Source organism: Natator depressus, chromosome 19 (genome assembly GCF_965152275.1).
Source record: "Natator depressus isolate rNatDep1 chromosome 19, rNatDep2.hap1, whole genome shotgun sequence".
Classification (NCBI taxonomy): Eukaryota; Metazoa; Chordata; order Testudines; family Cheloniidae; genus Natator; species Natator depressus.
Window position 1 is genome coordinate 19,291,452 of NC_134252.1, and position 26,032 is coordinate 19,317,483.

The following is a 26,032-nucleotide window of genomic DNA, read 5'->3' on the forward strand; positions in this document are numbered from 1 at the left end:
TTATGAGGAGAGACTGAGGGAACTGGGAATGTTTAGTCTGCAGAAGAGAAGAATGAGGGGGGATTTGATAGCTGCTTTCAACTACCTGAGAGGTGGTTCCAGAGAGGATGGTTCTAGACTATTCTCAGTGGTAGAAGATGACAGGACAAGGAGTAATGGTCTCAAGTTGCAGTGGGGGAGGTTTAGGTTGGATATTAGGAAAAACTTTTTCACTAGGAGGGTGGTGAAACACTGGAATGCGTTACCTAGGGAGGTGGTAGAATCTCCTTCCTTTGAAGTTTTTAAGGTCAGGCTTGACAAAGCCCTGGCTGGGATGATTTAATTGGGGATTGGTCCTGCTTTGAGCAGGGGTTTGGACTAGATGACCTCCTGAGGTCCCTTCCAACCCTGATATTCTATGATTCTATGTACTTGAAAACTTATGTCCCCCCTCAGTCTTTTCTTCTCCAGACAAAACAAACCCAATTTTTTTTCAAACTTTCCTCATAGGTCATGTTTTTATGACCTTTAATAATTTTTGTTGCTCTTCTCTGGAGTGTCTTCCTTTTGTCCACATCTTTCCTGACATGTGGTGCCCAGAAATGGACACAAGACTCCAGCTGAGGCCTAATCAGCTCAGAACGAAGCAGAAGAATTATTTCACGTGTCTTGCTTACAACACTCCTGCTAAGACAGCCCAGAATATAGTTTGCCTTTTTTTTTTTTTTGCGCAACAGTGTTACACTGTTGACTCATATTTACCTTGTGATTCACAATAACCCCCAGATCCCTTTCCGCAGTACTCCTTCCTAGGCAGTCATTTCCCAATTTGTGTGTGCAAAATTGATTGTTCCTTCCTAAGCAGAGTAGTTTGCATTTTTCCTTATTAAATTTCATCCCGTTTTCTTCAGACCATTACTCCAGTTTGTCCAGATCATTTTGGATTTTAATCCTATCCTCCCAGCTTGGTATCATCCGCAAACTTTATAATTGTACTCTCTGTACCATTACCTAAATCATTTAGGAAGATAGTGAACAGAACCAGACCTAGGACCAATCCCTGCAGGACCACACTCGATATGCCCTTCCAGCTTGACTGTTAACTACGGATAACTACTCTCTGGAAACCGTTTTCCAACCATACTATATTAGGGTATGTCTATACTACCCGCCGGATCGGCGGGCAGCGATCAATCCAGTGGGGGTCAATTTATCGCGTCTAGTCTAGACGTGATAATCGACCCCCAAGCGCTCTCCCGTCGACTCCTGCACTCCAGCACCACGAGAGGCGCAGGCAGAGTCAGCGGGAGAGCGGCAGCAGTCGACTCACTGTAGTGAAGCCTCTGCAGTGAGTAGGTCTAAGTATGTCGACTTCAGCTACGTTATTGACGTAGCTGAAGTTGCGTAACTTAGATTGATCCCCCCCCGCCCCGGCCTTAGATTCAAACTATATTAGACCCAAAGCTAAGTTTCTCACCGCATACTTCAAGGACTTCCAAACCCCTCCCCAGAGTTCAACGGCTGTTTCTTTTGCCTTCTCAGGTGCAAAGAGGGAGATGGACAGGGAGAAAGAAGTAACTTGGTGTTTGCCCCCTCCTTTTTAATAGCTTCACTCCTTCTTTTGAAAAGCATGTTTCCTTATTCTCAGCTGGAAAATTTATCTAGGATGGAAGGATGCTTCCTCTGGGTTCTTTCACCTGTGTATGCTTACATGCAGGTTTCCTCCCTTCCTTCTTTCTGCTTGATGATTGTTTAAATGCAAATTAAGTCAAACACACATTCCTTTGCTCAGGACAGACCTGTTTACTGACTTCTGCCTGGGCAGGGCTGTGGGGTTTGGAACATGTGCTATCATCATCATACAAGGGAATTTTATAACTTCACAAACAATGTTGTTACATACATTTCTCGATGATGAGATTGACCAGCAAGTTATTAGCTTTTAAATGATACTTTATAAGATTATTACAGTAGTGTGTAAGGTGTGAATGCAAAGTGCATTCCGTCACACTTGGAAACAAGGGACTTCTCCTCCCAGAAGGCAAAGGTCTGATAACAGGTGACATATTTAGACTTGAAATCTGCAATGGAGCTGACGAACCCACCAGCTCCAAAGCCACCCTCAGTGAGAGGGGATTTGATAGCAGCCTTCAACTACCTGAAGGGGGGTTCCAAAAAGGATAGAGCTAGGCTGTTCTCAGTGGTGGCAGATGACAGAACAAGAAGCGATGGTCTCAAGTTGCAGTGGGGGAAGTCTAGGTTGGATATTAGGAAAAACTATTTCACTAGGAGAACAGTGAAGCATTGGAGTGGGTTACCTAGGGGGATGGCTGGGATGATTTAGTTGGGTTGGTGCTGCGTTAAGCAGAGGGCTGGACTAGACGACCTCTTGAGGTCACTTCCAATCCTAATCTTCTATGATCCAAAAATAACAGGAAGACCTGTAATAACCAACGCAAAGGCCACAGAACCTGAACCTGTGAAACCAAGATTGACTCTCTCTATCCTTGGAGCTTTTGAATCAGCATGACATATCTGAGCTGACCCATTACAGGATCTGTAGCACATCTTGTGCCCTGTATAGTGCTTGGTAACAGATTTAAACTATGCTGCTTGCCCTTCAGGAAGGGAGGGATATAGGCCTCAGAAGAAAGTTGGTCAGCTTGATCAGACAGGTCTGGAACTAAGGATGCTTTGGGACCAACATTACTTTCTCCAGAACAATGCTTTGACTGTGCAGTAGAATCTAAGGATTTCACCCAAAAAGGTCTCAGAACTCAAAATATCTCTTTGAAATCATAACATTCTTTGAATTGGTACAGAATCAAGAAGTCAGATGACAAAGGTTAACTTTAAACACCTCCCATAAGAGGACAGAAATCAGGAAAGCCAAGGCAAAGATTGAGTTACAACTGGCAAGAAATGTTAGAGGTAACAAGAAGAGGTTCTTCAAATATGTCAGACAAAAAAGGAAGATCAGGGATGGTGTAGGCCCGCTACTCATTGCAAAAGGTGTGCTGCTAATGGAAGATAAGAAGGCAAAGCTGTTCAATGTGTACTTTGCTTCAGCCTTCTCACAAAAAATAATGTGATCGGATGATTAGTGAAGTCACCATAGACAATAAAGGGGAAGGGATGCAGATCGGGATATGTAAAGAAAATGTTAGATCTTCTGACCAATTTGAATGAATTCAAATCAGTGGGGCTGGATGCTATTCACCTGAAGGTACTGAAGCAATTAGCTGAAAAAAAATCTCAGAGCTACTGGCAATAATATTTATAAATTCACGGATGACAGGAGAAGTCCTGGAAGACTGAAGAGCTAACATAGTGCCAATCTTTAAAAAGGGTAAAAAGGAGGAGCCGGGGAACTATAGACCAGTCAGCCTGACTTTGATACCTGGGAAGCAATGTATAAAACACTCAATTTGTGAAACCTGGAGGATATAGGAGTAATCACTAGCGGCCAGCATGGATTTACCAAGAACAAATCATGCCAAACCAAACTGATTTCCTTCTTTGACAGGGTAACGGATATGGTGGATAGGGGGAATGTTGTGGACATAATATATCTAGATTTCAGCAAGGCTTTGACACAGTCCCACATCACATTCTGGTAAGTAAGCTGGAGAAATGCAGGCTTGACAGAACTACCATTAAGTGGCAACATAATTGGTTAAACAACCGCAAACAAAGAGTAACTATTAATGGAATCAGGTTTCAGAGTGGTAACCATGTTAGTCTGTATCAGCAAAAACAACGAGGAGTCCTTGTGGCACCTTAGAGACTAACAAAGATGGAGACTAACTAGCCCACAAAAGCTTATGCCCAAATAAATTTGTTAGTCTCTAAGGTACCACAAGTGTTAGTCTCTAAGGTGCCACTCCTCGTTGTTTTTATTAATGGAATGATGTCGGACTCAAGGGAGGACTCAAGTGGGGTTCCACAGGGGTCTATTTTGGGTCCAGAGTTGTTTAACATCTTTATTAATGACCTGGATGTAGGAATGGAGAGCACAGTAACCAAGTTTGCAGATGACAAAGATACCGGGGGGGGGGGGGGTCGGGGGGGGGGGGAAGGGCGGGGAGAGATATTGCCAACTGCTGAGAAAGATCTGGGAGCTGTGGTGGATCACAACCTCAACAGGAGCCAGCAATGTGATACTATTGCAAAAAAAGCAAATGCAATTTTAGGTTGCATAAACTATGCACATCATGCAAGTCACGGGAGGTGATAGTACCACTCTACTCAGCGAGAGTACGGTGTCCAATTTTGGTCACTTATGTATAGAAAGGATGTAGAGAAACTGGAAATGATCCAGAGGCGAGTTACAAAGATGATCAAAGGGATGGAATGCAAGCCATATGTGCAAAGGCCGAAGGAACTGGGTATGTTTAGTTTGGAAAAGCGAAGATTGGGGGGGGGAGGGGGGGACGACATGATAGCCGTCTCCAAATGCTTGAAAGGGTGCCATAAAAAGGATGGAGAAAGGCTGTTCTCTCTTGCTACAGGGGGCAGGAAAAGAGGCAATGGGTTCCAACTACAACATAGCAGATTTACATTAAATCTCATGAAAAACTTCCTAACTGTAAAAACAGTAGGACAATGGAACAGACTGCCTACGGAGGTTGTGGAAGATTCTTCATTGCAAGTTTTCAAAAGGAGGCTGAATAGGCACCTATCTTGAATGGTTTACACCTGCAATCCCTTCTAACACTTTGTGTATGTCTACACTAGCACTTTTGTTGGTAAAACTTTTGTCAGTCAGGGGTATGCTCTCCCACCAACATAGCTACCACTGGAGACCTTGCAGTGGTATAGCTGTGCCGCTGTAAGGTCCTTAGTGTAGACATAGCCTATGATTCTACCCATGCTGCTTGGTCTCATTTTAGGCCCACAGAGCAAATCCTGCACCAACAGAACTGTGCCTTGGAGAACAATGTGCTGGTCTGTGATGGACATTTCTGAGTAGCACAATGCTCTCCCACTGAATTCCTATTGTCAGAACCAGTACAGGCTAGGCTGCTTACCAAAACCCCTTACTGCATTTACCTTAATCCCATTATGAATGGGAATCAGCAGGTCAGGTTGTACCTGGGACATGAGGAACTCAAGCTGCAACATGATGCAGAGCCCACACAACTAAAGAAACAAGCAACCAAAAATTATTATTTGTAAACCTGTTAAAGCTTCCTAAATAGTTCAGGCCCTACAGGCCTTGCTTTTCTATGGCTCTATGCTCATGGTGCGAGGAGTGTGTGAATCCTGTGAGGAACAGAGGCAATTGTCGAAGGACAGTGCTCCTTGGTAGTGCAACTTCTGAAGTTAGAGAGCTTAATTTACCTGAAGCTGTGTAGCGAACCTGTCGAACTGCTGTATTTAATTTAATGTCCAACCCTTCTGCCAAGGCTACAGGCACACAGGAATATCCATTTCTCACAGTCAGATGACTGCCCGTGAATTCAAAATCATCATCCTAAAATGAAATATATAAAAATACATAAGTTTATAACCAAAACAGATCAATCAGTACAGAGTTAAATAAATGGGGAACTTTTCCACTTAAAGTGCTATACCTAACTTAATTACAAGAAAATCCCTTTTATTACTGATAAAATAATTGGTATAGACTATTTTCCTATATCAAATATAAAACAGTATAAACTAATTATAGTCCGTTTGGGTATTAGCAGAACCCTCCGGAACTCTGTCAGTAAATGTGTATAAGAACTAGCCATCTCTGTTAATATCCTGTAGAATCTAGAATGAAAGTTGAAGGGATAATGCTGAGGTACATGACATTTAAATCTCTTAGAAATGCTTGCTGACATACAGAAACATGTCAGAATGAAATGCATGTACTAAATGTATGAGCACTATTTTAAAGAATTAGGTACCTGGTCCCAGTGCTTCAGTGAAAGTGTAGACAGCGGTGTGGCATTAGCGAATTCTAGATTTGCAAAATGCCAGTCAAGTATCTGTCTGTCCCTTGATGATAAATAAACATCACTAGAAAAATATAAAAAGGGAAAGAAAAAAGTTGACTTTGCAGTGAGTGAAATACAGCAAAAAGATTGCCTTTAAAAGCCCAGTCTTCCTCGATAGATGAGGCCAAGAATATGACGAACATAAACAGAACACAACCCTACCTCAAAGTTCCTGATCACCTACCTGCAAGCAGCAATTCTGGGCATAAGCATGGTGAAAGAGGGATGAGCGCGGTTCTATAAAGCCAATACAGTAGTGTACAGAACTCAGAACACCTTCATTTTGTCCTTCATGAAATACTTCCACACTGGACGCTCTCTTCATGGAAACTAGCTAGTGTGGCCTGGAGTTAGGACAGCGTTACCAAAGCACAGAACTGATTTGGAGTGTCATTTTCAAATATGCCTAGGCATTAGACACTCAAATCCCATTGACTTTTAATGAGTTGGAAGCCTAGCTCCATTAGACTGTATTTGCAATATTAATGGTAACTGGAGGTTTGCACTGAACAAGATTTGTATTTATAGATCTTAGATACAGGAATCTACATAAAGCATGCTATAAACTCTCCACAAATTCTGAGGGAACAGGCTTCAAGATGTTCTAGAACTGAAGCTGTAAACCTATTTATATTCCCAGACACATTACCTGAAGACAGAAGTAAGGTTGAGAGTACATGTAAGTAACTGAGGATAAAATACATTACTAGGATGCTACAATTATTCCCAAATCAAGCATTATAAACGTAGTGAATTCTAAATTTACCCTTAACTCCAAAATCCCAATATGCAGAGTTAAAAAATGCACAGTGTACTCACACAATCTTCCCCTATAGCAATGCCATGCCTTATCAATACGAGAGACACATTTCAGTGTCTTTTGTCCAAAATTGAAATGGATTTGAAAAAAAGACACATTTGATTATTTTTTCCCCTTGTGTTATTACGGGGCAGTCCCAGACCCAGTTACTCTTACTCTCCTCTCTGCTGAGTAGACTTGGTACAATTGGACAGCTTTTGAAATGGGAGATTTAGGATTAATGGTATTGTCTACCATTATTTTTCATATCTAAAAGTTTCTGTCAGCTGAGGCTGGTGCATAAAAATCTTCATAGGTATGCATGGAGAATTGCCCTCTTAAAATGAGAAGTCTTCCACTATTTTCAATGGGAGCATGTCCACAGCAGGCCTCAGTTAAGGTGCTCTCATTCAAAATGGTTCTGATTACCATTGTTCCCAATGGGGGGGGGGGGGGGGAGCCAGCCATCTTTGCTAAGACCTGCCTATAGCCTCTGTCCCATCGAGAGCAAAGGAGGATGGATGCCCCTCTCAAGAGATCCACCCAACTGTGGACAAGTTATGAGCTCACTCTTTTGAGAACAATGAGCAATGTGGGCCAATTTGAAAAATGGCTGTTTTTTATGGAATTTTCTATAGCAGAACATGATTCGTCAGCCCTTACTGAAGGAGAAACTTTCAATTATGAAGAATGGCTGAAAAAATAATCAATAATCCTGAAAATAAATTCTTCAAAATGTAGCCCATGTGAGATCTCACTCAGTTAACTATAAATGAGCTTAGGCTGTAAGCTCTCTGGGGCAGGGACCATCTCTGTCCTATGTTTCTACAATACCTAGTCCAGTGAGGTCCTGGTCCATGACTAGGACTCTAAGGTGCTACATTATTACAAATAATAGCAGTGTGAAGCATCTGTTTTCTGTTCAGATCTAGGAAAAAAGAGTGCTGAGCTTCTTAAAAGGACCCATTAATTTTAATTCCTAAACTAATTAACCAATTTATTTGTAAATTCTCAGAAAATTCATTCTATACTTAAAAAGAGGAAGTGCTGTAATTTTGAGAAGTACATTCTATATTCTTCATATCTAACCAAGTGTGTGAATCCCAGGTAGGTGCAAAACTCAACTATGGAACCACAAGCAGCAATTCCACAACATGCTGGAATGCAGTTAGCTACCCAATTCGTTAGTTGTTCCCTAGATACAGGATGTATTGTGGACCTACATGAACAATAGAAAAAGAGAGGAGAGATTTACAGAAACTATATTTTCATAATACAAGATGCGAGCAATTTTGGTGTTGGCTTATGGAGAATGGCCTTTCCTTGCAAAGATGAAGGCATTCAACACAAGAAGGAGTTAAGATAACGGGCTCAGGCTGAGCAAAGAATTCAACTGAAAGAAGCTTGAGCAAAGAGGCTGGAAGGACTGTGTGGGCAAGACGGGAGGGAGAGTGGTACTGTGTCAAAAATGGCATTACCTGTTTCTGTGTCACTAACAACTCAGAAGCAAATGATGTTGAATGCTTATAGATCAACGTCCTAACAGATAAAGCACAAGATGGGGTACTAGTTGGTGTCTGCTGCAGGACACCAAACACCACTAGAGAACAGGATGACAGACTCCTTTAGCACCTATCTATAATTAAGGCTAAGATTATGTCACGGAGGTCATGGATTCTGCGACTTCCAGAGACCTCCGGGATATTGATCTTGCTGTTGCAGTGGGTCAGGAGCTTGGGGAACGTCGGAAGTATAATTGGTGGGCAAGATGACATAAGCAGGAGGTTGGGGAACCAGAACAGTCTGGGTCAGAAGGCAGAGATCAAGATGACCCTCACTCTGTCCAGTTGGAACTTGCATAGAACTTGTGGCAGAAGTGACAGCGGAAGGAAGGCATAGTTGAACTGGTCTGACCAGGTAAGAAGCAGAGCATCACAATGGGAGCAGTGACCTAGGGATCTTCTGAAACAACATGGGGTGTAATTGTTGTCTGTTTGAGAAGCGAATACATCTCTAGTTCGGGTTCCCCACAGCGTGAAAAATGCTGTGCAGCATCATGTCGCAAAGTTGCCACTCATGGTCAAGTGCGAGGTGTCTCCTGAGGAAGTCTGCTTTCCCAGAAGGTAGGCTACTGACAGGGTGATGTGATTGCTGACACACAAATTCCAGAGGCTGACTGCTTCTGCGCACAGGGAGGCAGATCTTGCTCCCCCTTGCTTGTTGATGTAGAAGTCAGTCGTAGTGTCAGACTTTACAGGGATATGGTGAAAGCAGATGAATAGGAGAAAAGACTCGCACATCCTCCATTCTGCCCACAGTTCCAGGATACTGATGTACATCCTGGATTCTCAAGATGTCCACACCCTTTGTTCATGTGGGCTCTTCAGCCTACCAAGGATACATACATAATGATGGTTCTGTCCGGAGAGGAGGGGAGGGGATAAAGGGAACCCCCATGCATGGGGATTTGTCCACCATAGGAGGGAGGACAAAACTCAGTCAAAACTGTCACCATGCTTGACGGCAACTAAGGTGGAGTCTTGTGAATGGGTGACATAAGTGCACAATGCCATGTGGCCGAATAGGGAGAGAGATGTTTTGACCAGTATCCAAGGGTAGTTTATGATGTGAGTTATGATGTTATTCATGCTCTGGAACCTGTCCATGGGTGGGTAGGCTCTTGTGGTGATAGAATTCAAGGCAGCCCTGATAAAGTCCAGAGATTTGGGGGGGGGGGGGAAAACAGATTTATCAGTGCTTATGCTGTCTCTCAGTGAAGAGAGAGGAGAGACAGCATCAGAGAGGTTCTACCCTCTTGGTAGGATTTAGCAGCAAGGAGCCAGTTGTTGAGGTATGGGAAGACAAGAAGGCTGGAACGTCTGAGGAGAGCTGCTACAACTAAGAATACATTGGTAAAGACTCAGGGAGGTCGCTATACCAAAGGGGAGTAATTCAGTACTGAAAATGGTCAGAACCTACCATAAAACTAAAAACATCTGTGGGGGAAAGAGGGTGAATACCTAGGTGAACATAGGAGTCCTTCATATTGAGAGCCCATGAACCACATGCCCTTTTCTAAAGATGGAATTATTGCTGCCAATGTCACCATGTGAAATCTGAGTTCACAAAAGAAGTGGCTGAGATGGCAGAGATCAAGTATTGGTTTCTGACCACCATTCTTTTTGGGCATTAGGAAGTAGTCAAGTAGAATCCTTTCCCTTGATATTGTGGAGGAATGTGTTCTATTATTCCTCACTGCAGCAGGGAACTGACTTTGAGTGAGAATATTCTTGTGAGTGTGGTCCCCTGAAGGTGGATGGGGTTGGAGGTTTTGGAGGAGGTAGGGATGCAAACTCTATCATATAGCTGAGTGGATGACGTTCAGCACCCATTTGTCCATTGTTATTTCAACAGCTGGAGTGCAAAGGAGTGCTAGTCTGCCCCCAAATACTACACTGGGGGGCGCTGAGCTTAGTGATTTGTGGCTCTCAAGCTCCAGCCAAAAATATTGTCAAGCCAGAGGCTGAGATTGAGATGCTAAGCCTTTTGCGGAGGATGTAGGGAAACGGGACTTCTGAACCCTCTGCCTCTTACGTGGTGGTTCATAGGGTCTCGGATGGACACACTGCTGAGCTGTATACCTCAATTTGGATGATGTGTGATGAAACTTCCTCTTAGGGGCAGCTGTGTCCATCCCCAGTGATTGAAGTAATTGACCCTGGAGTCCTTCAGGGTATGGAGGGACTCACCTGTATTCTCACTGAAGAGGTGCGACTCATCGAAGGGGAGGTCCTCGATGGTATTCTGGACCTCGGTAGGGAACCCTGAGGCACAGAGTCATTACTCCCTGTGCACAATGAAAGCAATAACCATGGCTCTAGAGAAGGTAGTGGCAGCATCAACAGCAGATTGGAGGGTGGTCATGGCTATCAGTTGCCTTCATCTATCAGAGTTTGGAAACAAGCTCTGTCCTGTTGCAGTAGGCTGCTGGTGAATTCAAACTTGGAATAGTTCATGAACCAGTAACGCCTGAAATTGATGAGTTGTAGCTCACGAAAGCTTATGCGCAAATAAATTTGTTAGTCTCTAAGGTGCCACAAGTCCTCCTTTTCTTGTTGCCTGAAATTGGCTATCCTGAACTGGAGGCTGGCCCATGAAAAGACCTTCATTCCCAGCAGATCCAAGCGTTTACTCTCCTTGCCCACAGTAGACTGGGGATGCAGTCGTCTGGATCTTTCCAAAGAGGCCTGGGCCACCAATGAATTGGGAGCTGGGTCAGAGAACAAAAATTCCACACCCTTAGCCAATATACAACGTTCTTCTGCCCTGTTGGGCTAGGAGCCCAGGTGGCATAAGTGGGCCAAACTGTCCTAGCCAGTTGCAGAATGGTTTCATTAAACAGGGAGAGCTATTATGTTGGATCCAGAGGCATGCAGAATGTCCAAGAGTTTTTGTTGGGAGTCTTGGATCTCCTCCAGAGGAATCTGAAGTTCTCCAGCAACTCTGTGGAGAAGGTCTTGGAACTACCTGAAGTCACTGGTAGGGCAAGAGGATGCAGATGTCACCACCTCATCTGGAGATGATGATAGCAGTCCTCCTGTTGGTTTAGGCAGAAGCACCAGAACTGTAGTATAGTAGATCTGAGGGGAGACAAGAGGGGACTCCCTAACAGACCAGATTGAATCTGCAGGGGGCTACTAGTCCCAAGGTCCCCAATATGCCCAGTAGGAGGGGTCATTTGTGATTGGGGTACTAGTGGCTCTGAGTTAGTTGAGGCAGAGGTGGGTCCCAGGGTCATGCGGGCCTTTTAGGTAGTGGATAAGGGCAGTACAAAAGGTGGCTGATTCAGGTTCCAGTGGCATTAGAGGGCAGGTGTATTCTGCGTATGGGAGGGGTGATCAGCTCTGTCCTGCAGCGGTCTCTCTTGGGAGAGATATTATCTCTCTGAAAACAGAAGGTCCCAATAGAGGGGAGATATCCAGTAGCGTGGCAACAGATTCAGATCTTCGTGATGGAAGAGGGACTCTGGGTGCCCAGACTGTCTGAGGCAATAAGGAGGGTGGTAACTGGTGATGATTGGACTGTCTTGGTGCTGATGGATCCTGGGTTTTGGAGGAGCCAGGTGTGATTGGTTCCCCCGGGGTGCCACCTGGAACTGGGATGCCACTGCGCCCCCTGACCCACCAGCCTGGGCGCCCTCTCACAATGGACTGCTGTGACAAACTGCAAAGCCCTCCAGCCTACACTTTCACCAGCATACATACAGGTAGGGACAGAGCCGCTGCAGTTACATGCAGGCTCTCTGACCAGCCCCTACATAAGAAGGCTACAGTTAAGGCAACTCCCAGCTCCCCAGGCATGCACCCCTTCTGGAATATAAAGCCAAAATTACACAGTCTTGCACTGCACAGGGAACTTGTGCAGTGTAAGCTCAGAAAATTCACCCCCCCCCCCCCCCCAATGTGGAGCGGTATATGCAACAGCTTTTGCCCCCAAGTTATTCTCTCACACTTCACTCCAATTCACTGGTTAAGATAAAGCAAAAGCAAGTTTATTAACTACAAAATATAGATTTTAAGTAGGGCTAGCAAGCAATAAAAAAAATTAATTGCACGGTTAATCGCACTGTTAAACAATAATAGAATACCATTTAAATAGTTTTGGATATTTTCAACATTTTCAAATATATTGATTTCAAATTACAACACAGAATGCAAAGTGTACAGTGCTCACTTTATATTTATTTTTCATTACAAATATTTGCACGGTAAAAAACAAAAATAGTATTTTTCAATTCACCTAATACAAGTACCGTAGTGCAATCTCTTTATAATGAAAGTTGAACTTACAAATGTAGAATTATGTACAAAAATAACTGCATTCAAAAATAAAAAACAAATGTAAAACTTTAGAGCCTACAAGCCCACTTAGTCCTATTTCTTGTCCAGGCAATAGCTCAGACAAACAAATTTGTTTACATGTATAGGAGCTAATGCTGCCCACTTCTTGTTTACAATGTCACCTGAAACTGAAAACAGATGCTCGCATGGCATTGTTGTAGCCTGCATCGCAAGATATTTATGTGCCAGATGCACTAAAAATTTGTATGTTCCTTCATGCTTCAATCGTCATTCCAGAAGACGTGTGTCCATGCTGGTAACTGGTTCTGCTCGATAACCATCCAAAGCAGTGCGGATCAATGCATGTTCATTTTCATCATCTGAGTCAGATGCTACAGCAGAAGTTTGATTTTCTTTTTTGGTGGTTCAGGTTCTGTAGTTTCTGCATTGGAGTATTGCTCTTGTAAGACTTCTGAACGCAAGCTCTACACCTCGTCCCTCTCGGATTTTGGAAGGCACTTCAGATTCTTAAACCTTAAGTCAAATGCTGTAGCTATCTTTAGAAATCTCACATTTGTACCTTCTTTGCGTTTTGTCAAATCTGCTGTGAACGTGTTCATAACATGAACCTGTGCTGGGTCATCCTCAGAGACTGCTATAACATGAAATATATGGCAGAACGTGGGTAAAACAGAACAGGAGATATACAATTCTCCCCCAAGGAGTTCCATCACAAACGTAATTAACTCATTATTTTTTAATGAGCATTATCAGCATGGAAGCATGTCCTCTGGAATGGTGGCTGAAGCATGAAGGGGCATACGAATGTTTAGCACATCTGGCACAAATACCTTGCAATGCCGGCTACAAAAGTGCCATGAGAACGCCTGTTCTCGCTTTCAGGTGACGTTGTAAATAAGCAGCAGGCAACTTTATCTTCCCTAAACGAAAAACTTGTTTGTCTTAGTGACTGGCTGAACAAGAAGTAGGACTGAGTGGACTTGTAGGCTCTAAAGCTTAACATTGTTTTGTTTGAGTGCAGTTATGTCACAAAAATCTACATTTGTAAGTTGCACTTTCATCATAAAGAGATTGCACCACAGTACCTGTATGAGGTGAATTGAAAAATACTATTTCTTTTGTTTGCCATTTTTACAGTGCAAATATTTGTATTAAAACAACAACACTATAAAGTGAGCACTCTACTTTGTATACTGTGTTTTAACTGAAATTAATGTATTTGAAAATGTAGAAAAACACCCAAAAATATTTAATACATTTCAATCGGTAGTCTATTGTTTAACAGTACGATTACAACTGCAATTAATCATGATTAACTTTTTTAAATCACGATTAATTTTTTTGAGTTCATCGTGTGAGTTAACTGCGATTAATGGACAGCCCTAATTTTAAGTGATTATAAATAAGACAAGATTTAATCATGAGTATTTTCAGTAAAAGTCATGAACAGGTCATGGGCAAAAAACACAATATCAAGGCTCCATGACTTTTACTGAAAATAGTCATGATTGAATCTTGGAGGGGTCCACTGCAGGGGATGGGGGAGGAAAGCTGGGTGCCCACTGCAGGGGAAGAACCAAAGAGGCCCACCACCACTCTGGGCCCTGCCGGGGGAGAGGGAGCCCCAGCAGGCCTGCTGCCTCTCCAGCCGCTGCCAGGAGGGGGAGTCCTGGGGCCAGCTGCATTGGCAGCTGTCCGGGGCTGCCAGAGCTGCAGCCGGTGCGGTTGGCTGCGAGACCACCCAGGTAGCTGGCTGCAGAGCTGCTCTAGCAACGGCCTGTGTGGCTGTCCCCAGGGCTGACTGAGCAGCTGGCTCTGGGGCCAGATGCTTGGGCGGCCTTGGGGTCAGCCACACTGGCTGCTGCAGAAATTACAGAGGTCACAGGAAATCACAGAATCTGTGACTTCCACAACCTCCATGAGAGACGTGGAGTTCTAATTATAAATGATAGCAAACAGATCAAAGCAGATTACCTAGCAAATAAACAAAAAACGCAAATTAAGCTTAATATACTAAATAGATTGGATATGAATAGGAGATTCTCATCCTAAGAGACGATACAAGCAGTCCGCAGATTCTTAAGGGGCAAACTGCACTTGCTTTAGAGCTTGGAATCCCCAAGTGTCTCATTCACAGGCTAGAAATCCCTTTAGCCTGGGTCCAGCAACAGTCTTTGTTCCTTGTGTGAGGAGCAAACACCACCAGATGACACCACTCCCTGCCTTATGCATCTCTTGCATATGGCAGGAACCCTTTATTACCAAAGCTTGGTTCCCAGACTAGTCTGTGGAAAAATACTGACATCCCAAGATGGAGTCTAGAGACTTGGTTAGGGTTAGGGTCATGTCCTTGTAGAGTCATAGCAGCCATTACTTGGAGGCTGTCTGTAGCATTCTCAGGAAGGCGCCGCAGGTGAGAGATAAACTTCTCCTAAGACCTACTTTTTTTCCCAATGGCCCATTGCCGTGAATAGGCTCTTCCCCACCCACTATTTAGACTGAAAACATCTTGTCTAGTGGGCGTTATCCAGGTGTAACTACATTTGAAATACAGAGTCAATATTCATAACTTCAGATACAAAAATGATACATGCATACACAAAGGATAATCATATTCAGCAAATCATAACTTTTCCAATGACATCTCACATGACCTGTCTGTCATAAACTGGATCATAATTATGCTATAATCATATAATAATATCACTATGAAGAATATGGGGTGCAGCGTCACACCGGGGATGATGGTTCCGATGGGACACAGTCCAGAACCGATGGAGCCCAAGGCTTCTGGCTTTCTTGTCATGCCTTTGGGACTTAGGATATCCTAAGTCCTCGTGGACTGAGCGAGCAGGCTTCTTTGCAGGCATCTCGGATTTCACTGAAATGGACTTTACAGAAGACTTAGATTAATTCTTATGAGAGTGCTTCCTAGCTTCCCGACAAGGTCCCGCCCTGGGGTCTGTGGAGGTGGATCAGCACTATTAGTTTAATCAAGCAAAACTGCTGTTTTTTTTTCTTTTTAAATGAGATTACAAGTCTGTTTGACAGGATCTATATTTCCATAAACCATGCTGATTGCCATTAATCATATTACCTTTCTTTAGTTTTTAATGGAGTCCTGCATCAACCACTCTATTACCTTGCACAGATAGATGTCAGGCTGACAGACCTATAATCACCTGGGTCATCCCATTTATCCTTTTTGAAAATTTCAAGTTTTCTGGAACTTCTCCAATACTCACTGAAAATCAACATTAATGGACCAGCAAGCTCCTCAGCCAGCTCTTTTAGAACTGTTGGATGCAAGTTATCTGGACTTCCTGATTTAAAAGTGTATCACTTTAGTAGCTTCTGTTAACATCCTCCAGAGATACTAGTGGAATGGAAAGAATGTTATCACCGTATCATGAGACTATATCACCTGGTTTTTTCCCCCTCAAATACAGAACAGATATACAGAACACTTCTGCCTTTTCTGCATTATTATTAATTCTACATTTCCATCTAGTAATGGATCAATATGGCCAAGAATAAATTATAGATCTATGAACAAAATATGTAGGCTATTCTGTACAGGATGGGGGACTCCATCCTGGGAAGTAGTGACTCTGAAAAAGATTTGAGGGGCATGATGAACAACTCAACATGAGCTCCCAGTGTGATGCTGTTGGCCAAAAAAGCTAATGAAATCCTTGGATGGATGAACAGGGGAATCCTGAGTAGGGAAGTCATATCTTTTCTGTATTTGGTACTGAAGTGACCATTGCTGGAATACTATGTCCAGTTCTGGTGTCCACAATTAAAGAAGGACATTGATACAGAGAAGAGCTACAAGAATGATTAAAGGATTAGAAAACATGCATTATAGTGACTGACTCAAGGAACTCAAGCTTAAAGAGGTTATAGGTTGACTTGATTACAGATTATAAGTACCTACCTGGGGAACAAATATTTAATAATGGGCTCTTCAAACTAGCAGAGAAAGGTATGTGATCCAATGACTGGAGCTAGCCAAATTCAGATTGGAAATGAGGCATAAAAATATATACCTCATTGCCAATCTGAATTTAACAGTGAGAGGAACAATTTACCCAGGGTTGTGGTAGATTCTCCATCACGGACCAATTTTAAATCGAGATTGAATATTATTACAAGAGGGTGGACCTACAACAGGAGGAAATATTCCATTGAGTCAAGTACCAGGGGGTAGCCATGCACGGCACTAAATTTAGCCGTATGGAGTGGAAATCCATCAACCTCAACAAAAAACTCGCAGAGATACAGACATCATCTTCCTCTCCAAGTGCAAACAGATTGACATCATACCAAATGGACTGAAGGTAAAAAATCCATTGCAATAAACATACTACACTGATTATGGTGAGAGACTGTGCCACACACTCTCAAAGAAATTGAGGAACCACCTGTTCAGCATCCTGTACAGCAGACAAGAAAAAAAAGAGTTCTCAAAACTGGAGACTCTCACACAAAACCAATCTTCCACACAAACTTTCACATGGCTGGACTTTACAAAAATGAGACAAGCCATTTACAATGCACACTTCACTTCTCTACAGAGGAAAAAGGACAGTAAACTATCTAAACTCCTACATGCCACAGGGGGCTACAACAGTGGTACCTTCAACTCACTTAACAATATTGTTAATCTATCCAACCACACACTTAGCCTTGCGGAAGAGTATGTCCTATCTTGGGGACTCTCTTTCTGCTCCACCACCCCCACGAACATGATACAGTTCTGCGGTGATCTGGAAGCCTATTTTTGTCGTCTGCGACTCAAGGAATATTCTCCACACACCACTGAACAGTGCACTGACCCACAGGAACCCTCCTACCAACACTACAAGAAGAAAAATTCTGCATGGACTCCTCCTGACAGTCAAAATGACAGACTGGACTTTTACATATAGAGTGCTTCCGCAGACGTGCACAGGCTAAAATTGTGAACAAACAGCATCACTTGCCCCATAACCTCAGCCGTACAGAACGCAATGCCATCCACAGCCTCAGAAACAACTCTGACATTATAGTCAAAGGGGCTGACAAAGGAGGTGCTGTAGTCATAATGAACAGGTCAGATTATGAACAGGAGGCTGCCAGGCAACTCTCCAACACCATATTCTACAGGCCACTATCCTCTGATCCCACTGAGGAGTACCAAAAGAAACTACACTATCTGCTCAAGAAACTCCCTGCTATAGCACAGGAACAAATCTACACGGACACACCCCTAGAGCTCCGACCAGACGTATTCTATCTGCTACCCAAGATCCATAAACCTGGTAACCCTGGACGCTCCATCATCTCAGGCATCGGCACTCTTACAGGAGGATTATCTGGCTATTTGGATACTCTCCTCAGACCCTACGCTCCCAGCACTCCTAGCTATCTTTGAAACACCGACTTCCTGAGGAAACTACAATGCATTGGTGTTCTTCCTGAAAACACCATCCTGGCCACCATGGATGTAGAAGCTCTTTACACCAATATTCCACATGAGGATGGACTACAAGCTACCAAGAACAGTATCCCTGATGAAGCCACAGCACACCTGGTGGCTGAGCTTTGTGACTTTGTCCTCACCCACAACCATTTCAGATTTGGTGACAACTTCAAGTCAGTGGCACTGCTATGGGTACCCGCATGGCCCCACAGTATGCCAACATTTTTATGGCTGACTTAGAACAATGCTTCCTCAGCTCTTGTCCCTTAACACCCCTCCTCTACTTGCGCTACATTGATGACATCTTCCTCATATGGACCCATGGGAAGGAGGCCCTTGAAGAATTCCATCTGGATTTCAACAATTTCCACCCCACCATCAACCTCAGCCTGGACCAGTCCACAGAGATCCACTTCCTGGACACTACAGAGCAAATAAGTGATGGTCACACAAACACCACCCTGTACCAGAAACCAACTGACTGCTATACTTACCTACATGCCTCCAGCTTCCATCCAGGACACACCACACGATGCACTATCTACAGCCAAGCCCTAAGATACAACCAAATTTGCGCCAATCCCTCAGACATAGACAAACATCTACAAGATCTTTATCAAGCATTCTTAAAACTACAGTACCCATCTGGGGACATGAGGAAACATTGACAGAGCGAGACGGGTACCCAGAAATCACCTACTACAGGACAAGCCCAACAAGGAAAATAACAGAACATCACTGGCCATCACGTACAGCCCCCAGCTAAAACATCTCCAGCGCATTATCAATGATCTACAACCTATCCTGGAAAACGATCTTTTACTCTCACAGATATTGACAGGCCAGTCCTTGCTTACAGACAGCCCCCCAACCTGATACAAATACTCACTAGCAACTACACACCACACCGCAGAAACACTAACCCAGGAACCAATCCCTGTAGCAAACCTTGTTGCCTACTCTGTCCCCATATCTACTCTAGCGACACCACAGGACCCAACCACCTCAGCCACACCATCAGGGGCTCATTCACCTGCACATCTACTAATGTGATATATGCCATCATGTGCCAGCAATGCCCCTCTGCAATGTACATTGGCCAAACCGGACAATCCCTACGTAAAAGAATGAATGGACACAAATCGGACATCAGGAATGGTAACATATAAAAAAGTCAGTAGGAGAACACTTCAGTCTCTCTGGACATTCTATAACAGGTTTAAAAGTAGCTGTACTTGAACAAAAAACTTCAGAAACAGACTTCAAAGAGAAACTGCAGAACTAAAATTCATTTGCAAATTTAACACCATTAATTTTGGCTTGAATAGGGACTGGCTAGCTCATTACAAAAGCAGCTTTGTCTCTCCTGGAATTGACACCTCCTCCTCAATTATTGGGAGTGGACTACATCCACCCTGATCAAATTGGCCCTGCCAACACTGGTTCTCCACTTGTGAGGTAACTCCCTTCTCTTCATGTGTCAGTATATAATGCCTGCATCTGTAATTTTCAGTCCATGCATCTGAAGAAATGGTATTTTACCCACGAAAGCTTATGCCCAAATAAATCTTTGTCTTTCAGGTGCCACTGGACTCCTTATTCCACTGAGTGTGTATCTTAGCTAAGTTAATGGAGAACAGACTCTATAAATATTTTCATAGATTTTAAATACCATTATGATCATCTAGTCTGACATCCTGCTCAATACAGACCGAAGAATTTGTAGAGTATAAACACAAAGGAATGAGAAATTATTTAGGATGGGTCAAAGAGGCATGAGCTCAGAGAATGGGATGAAGTTGAGAAAGAATGAATTAGGCTAAGTAGTAACAAAGATTTAAGTGAAAGATCTTTTACATTGTAGAAAAGTCTTCCAAAATAGAGAGCAGGTCCCATAACTTGGGACAATTCACACCTGTAGGGACGAAGCAGTCAAGGATATAATGGAGTGCATATTCCTGCATGTGCCTCAATGAGATGGACTGGCTGGAATGGTAAATGAATTAGTGGGAAATAACTGCAAATAAACAGAAGGCAAGGAGAAGCAAAGCAGAGACCTGAAAATGAGGAAAACAAACAAAGGTAGGTGCACAATGGGCAAGTACAAAAGCATGTACAGCACCATACAAGAAAACAAAAACCCAACTCAAACACCACCACTGGGGATCCCTAATTAATGGGGATTTCAAATCTTTTAAAAGATTATCTGGATCAGGCATTAATGGAATTAGTTATACAGTAGAACCTCAAAGATACGATCACCAGAGTTACAGACTGACCGGTCAACCAGACCCCACGTGGAACCGGAAGTAAGCAATCAGGCAGCAGCAAAGACATACACATACACACACAAAAACCACCAGCAAATACTGTACTGTGCCTGTATTGCATCGTAAAGGTAGGCACATCTGTGCTGTCTGTCCCCACCCCCACCCCCTACTTGTCACATGGCTGACAGCCACTTACAGGTAGGAAGTGAAGATGCTAAGTGTCACAGGCACCGCTGTGAGCCCCTGAGCAGGCAGAGCAGGAGCAGCGCAGGGGTCTGCACTGCTTTCCTGTTAGCCACCCCCCCCCCCCCATGGCCAGGAGGGGGACAAACTTGTATGCACAGTCTGAACCCAGGAAAGACACTTCCCGAGCTGCTGCTGGAACCTGGCCCAGAGCATTTGCTGCTGGAGCTGGAGCCCTGCGCGCTGGAGCAGCAGCTCAGCTGAAAAAAGGCCACAGCCTGCACCATGTGTCCACTGACACCATAGTGCCCCAGGGTGCCTCACTCATCACCCTTGCATCCAGGGGGCTAGAACCAGCTGCCTGTGCACACCCCCACTCGCCAGGCTAGGAGGTGAAGACGCTGAAGGTCACTGGCACAGCTGTGAGCCCCCACTTCAGGCAGTCTGCCCTGAGGAGCATCCCATAACGTCTTGGTCAGAATTATGAACATTTCAGAGTTACGAACAACCTCCATTCCTGAGGTGTCCAAGTCTGAGGTTCTACTGTAATAGGGATGATTAATAGGTCACGGTAACTGAGAATGACCTTTCTCCGTTATGAGCCACCTTCTCTGAAACAGAGGAAACGCAGACTTCATACGGGTGCATTTACATAACCAAGTCACTTGGCTAATACAATACAAGCTGAATATCCCTTAGCATTTTTCCAAAAGAGATAGACTCAGACTAAGTCCAGAAGAGACTGCAGTAGAAGAGAGCCGAAGACATAAGCCCTAGTATCAGAGGCCTGAACTAAAGTAGTGGCCAAGCTCTGCTCTGCTTGCTTGCAAGCTCACAGAACCTGGTGAGAACAGGGCTGGTATTGCAAAAACACACATATTCCTGAGAAGTGCTAGGCACAGGACACTCGTGCAAACGCATTCCAGAAGGATGGTTCCACAACATCTCCATACCAACACAAAGATAACAGGAACACGCTGACCTCTCAAAGATAAGGTCAGGACGACAGTATGATGGATAGAGATGTTTTGCTCGAACCAACATGTACAAGGTAATGGGTGACAACTAGCCATGTCGGGGGGGGGGGAGGGGGGGGAAGAGGAGGATGGTAATACATAACAGAGTCATAGAAGATTAGGGTTGGAAGAGTCCAACTCCCTGCTCAAAGCAGGACCAACCCCAATTAAGTCATCCCAGCCAGGGCTTTGTTAAGCCAGGCCTTAAAAACCTCTAAGAATTGAGATTCCACCACCTCCCTAGGGAACCCATTCCAGTGCTTCACCACCCTCCTAGTGAAATAGTGTTTCCTAATATCCAACCTAGACCTCCCCCACTGCAACTTGAGACCATTGCTCCTTGTTCTGTCATCTGCCACCACTGAGAACAGCCGAGCTCCATCCTCTTTGGAACCCCCCTTGGGGTAGTTGAAGGCTGCTATCAAATCCCCCCCCCTCACTCTTCTCTTCTGCAGACTAAGCAAGCCCAGCTCCCTCAGCCTCTTGTATTGGTGTATAAAATGGAGTCTCAGAGGGAGTGTCTTTGGCCAGCTTAGGGGACAGTGGAAAGTCTCATCACTGACTGAGTTGCATCCACTGTCACAGGCATACATGTGCTAGTGTAACTGTAGACAATGATCGGGGGAGCTAGGACCGTGCTTTGTCAGCAATAAACCTAACCTAGTGCCTTCATATCTTAACGGATCTTGTGATCATTGGAGGTGTTCGATCGAGATCTGCTGTGCCAGCTGCCTTCGCAGAGCTGGGACAGCACACAGAGAGAACACACACAGTCAGACATCTGACTACAGAAACCACCGTGATCAGCTAGTCTAGCGGTTCTCAACCAGGGGTACATGTACTCAGAGGTCTTCCAGCAGGTACATCAACTCATCTAGACATTTGCCTAGTTTTACAACAGGCTACATAAAAAGCACTAGAGAAGTCATTACAAATTAAAATTTCATACAACTTGTTTATTCTGCTCTATATTACTATACACTGAAATGTAAGTACAATATTTATATTCCAGTTTATTTTATAATGATATGGTAAAAATTAGAAAGTAAGCAATTTTTCAGTAATAGTGTGCTGTGACACTTGTATTTTTATGTCGATTTTGTAAGCAAGTAGTTTTAAAATGAGGTGAAACTTGGGGGTATGCAAGACAAATCAGACTCCTGAAAGGGGTACAGTAGTTTAGAAAGGTTGAAAACCACTGATCTAGTCTGACCTGCACTTTGCAGGCCACAGAACCTCACCCATCCACTCCTGAAATAGACCCAGAAACTTTGGCTGACTTACTGATGTTCTCAAATCATGATTTAAAAAGAAGATTTCACATTGCAGAGAATCCACTATTTACTCTAGTTTAAACCAACAAGTGACCTGTGCCCCATGCTGCAGAAGAAGGCAAAAAAAAATCCAGAGTCTCTGCCAATGTGACCTGGGGGAAAATTCCTTCCTGACCCCAAGTACATCAATGCAATGAGAAACACCAGCCTTCCTGATCGCTCTCCAGCTAGTGTGTGGTGGGTTTGTTTTTACCTTGGTGGATTGGCTTCAAGTTCTTGGAGCTTTTCTTCCAGCTTTCCTTGTGTTTCTGCCAACTCATCATACTCCTGATAAAAGGTTAAACAGATTCAGTCAAGTACTAGCTTTAAATTTCTCTTGTTTTTAAATAAAAAACAAGGAGACAGTGAAGTGTCCATAGTAAATTTACTGCCAAATGATCACACAAACGCAACGCATATTTTTGTAGTTTCCCCATGAACACATAAAAGGAAAATATTTTAACACAAAGGATGAGATTTAGATTCTCCAAAGTTGTGAAAAGTAAAGTTTTTTTTTATTAAATGTTTATATTATGGTAGAGCACACAGGCCCCAATAAGAATGGGGTTTGATCCATCTCCCATTGAAGTCACTCATATGTGTTTCAATGGGCACTGAATCAGGCCCCTGGATCCTAAAAGCACTATTAGTTCAGCCACATTTCACACATGTGACATCCATTTCTGCAATTAAACAAATACCTTAAAACACAAAATCCTACTTTCCTGGATTGTCAGCAAACACTCAGGTCAGAGAATGTGATAAAATCCATTACAGTTCTGGTGGAATGAGATACCAGATGGTTCTCATAGTAACTGGACTCAACCACACCAGATGTGATATATTTTCTATTCTTGTTTCCTTATTAAAGACTTAATTATTTCATTGTTGAATGTATAAAGTGAGATATTTCCAAAGTAAAAGCAAAACAGAAAATACTAAAGCACATGGAGTATACCCAAGTTCAAGCCAGAATTTTAAAGGAAGACCTTTATAGACAGCTATTGAGCAATACACTGCATCAACTGATGAGGAAAAACTCATTGCTAGAAGTTATGACTAATGTTCCCTCTAATTTTTTCCATCCATGTGTGGAATGAATTTTGTTACGTGCACCAATATTGAGGTAATGGGCAGATATGTGCCACCAGTAAAAACAAGTATCAGAGGGGTAGCCATGTTAGTCTGGATCTGTAAAAGCGGCAAAGAGTCCTGTGGCACCTTATAGACTAACAGACACACTGGAGCATAAGCTTTCATGGGTGAATACCCACTTTGTTGGATGCATGTAGTGGAAATTTCCAGAGGCAGGCATAAATGTGCAAGCAAGAATCAGGCTAGGGATAACGAGGTTAGTTCAATCAGAGAGGATGAGGCCCTCTTCTAGCAGTTGAGGTGTGAACACCAAGGGAGGAGAAACTGCTTTTGTAGTTGGTGAGCCAGTCACAGTCTGTTTAATCCTGAGCGGATGGTGTCAAATTTGCAAATGAACTGAAGCTCAGCAGTTTCTCTATGACGTCTGGTCCTGAAGTGTTTTTTGCTGCAGGATGACTACCTTTAAATCTGCTATTGTGTGTCCAGGGAGGCTGAAGTGTTCTCCTACAGGTTTTTGTATATTGCCATTCCTAATATCTGATTTGTGACCATTTATTCTTTTATGTAGGGACTGTCCAGTTTGGCCAATGTACATAGAGGGGCATTGCTGGCACATGATGGCGTATATTACATTGGTGGACGTGCAGGTGATTGAACCGGTGACTGATTGTGGCTGATCTGGTTAGGTCCTGTGATGGTGTCGCTGGTGTAGATATGTGGGCGGAGTCTATTTTTTTACTGAACAAGAAACCTAGCCTCCAAAAGAACTGATTTACATCTTCAAGAACTGAGGACATCCAGCCTTAATAATGTATACGTTCTTATTAGAAGAGATTCAGAGGCTTCTTGTATGTTTTTCTCTGCCACCACTTCTCTGTATTATCATGAACGTAAGACCAAAGGGAGCTCGTGTAATTCTAATTGGTGAAAATACCAGTTTTGTTATTTGGATCTCGTAGCACTGTCAGTAGGGCACGTGTTAATTTTTTCCATCCATGTGTGGAATGAATTTTGCAGTCCCAGATTGTTCCTTAGAACTGAAGTGAGATCCTCCATGTTCCTAGCGTGTCTCCATTTAGTAACTTACATCTCTGCTAGGTCCGGCCACTGAATGTTCTAGAGCAGTGTTCAAGTGATACAGTGATGGGGAGCCAATGATAAGAAACCTAGATCGGTGCATTAGTACACAGTCTTGCAAACTCTCAACAAGGAAGTCTATGCTTCAGAGGGGAAGCTCTTACTGTTTTGCCCTCAAACTACAATTTGGTACCTCTGTTTTCATCAGTTCCCATTCTTTTGGGCTAAATCAAACTTTCCCAGCCTCAGGGTACACATTACAGCTATATCTGCAAGCCAAGTGAGGAAGGAAGACTGAGGTAAGAAGCACCACTCTTAGCTCTAATATATTTATATACAATCTCATCCTTTCATTGTTCACAGACAGATCCTATACTGTCATATGATCTAAATGGGTTCTCCAGCCCAGATCTGAATCACCCATTACAATCATGGGGGGGGGGGTGGTTGGATAAAAGTATGGTTGAACAAAGATATGCGCTTCAAAGTATTTGCAAGTTCATTAATGAAGGGATGTCAGAAAATATATTGGAACTGGAAGCAGTGAATGGATGCAATATGGGAACGAATACATTGCTGGAGTAACTGGCACCCATCCTTAAATCAAACACATAGACTGTATCAAAAGCCTTATAAAAAATAAGATATTTCATGTTTACTCTCTTTTTCTCTCCTACCCACTAGGCCAGTAATTCTGTCAAATAAGGAAATTAGGTTGGTTTGGCATGATTTGCTTTTGACAAATCCATGCTGGCCATTCCTTATAACCTATTGTCCTCTAGCTGCTTACAAATTGATTTAATAGTTTGTTCCAGCATCTTTCCAGGTATCAAAGTTAGGCTGACCAGTCTATAATTCCCCAGATCCTCTTCACACACACACACCCATAAAAGACAAAAAGATAGGTTGCCCTTCTCCAGCCCTCAGTCATCCTCCATGAGTTCTCAAAGATAACTGTTTCAGCTAGTTCCTTAAGTACCCTAGG

At 43.4% G+C, this 26,032-nt stretch overlaps 1 protein-coding gene across 4 annotated transcripts in view; it reads right to left on the reverse strand.

Annotated features, from left to right (window-relative positions):
- The window catches only part of KDM1A (lysine demethylase 1A), a 167,639-nt gene that overhangs the window by 42,545 nt on the left and 99,062 nt on the right, over positions 1 to 26,032 (reverse strand). For all 4 annotated transcript variants that reach the window (XM_074934529.1, XM_074934528.1, XM_074934531.1 and 1 more), the window contains 3 exons: positions 23,090 to 23,163; positions 5,877 to 5,988; positions 5,323 to 5,455 (listed from right to left, as the gene is read on the reverse strand). In XM_074934529.1, the coding sequence (XP_074790630.1) occupies positions 5,323 to 5,455; positions 5,877 to 5,988; positions 23,090 to 23,163 (319 nt within the window). The remainder of the gene's footprint in view (positions 1 to 5,322; positions 5,456 to 5,876; positions 5,989 to 23,089; positions 23,164 to 26,032) is intronic.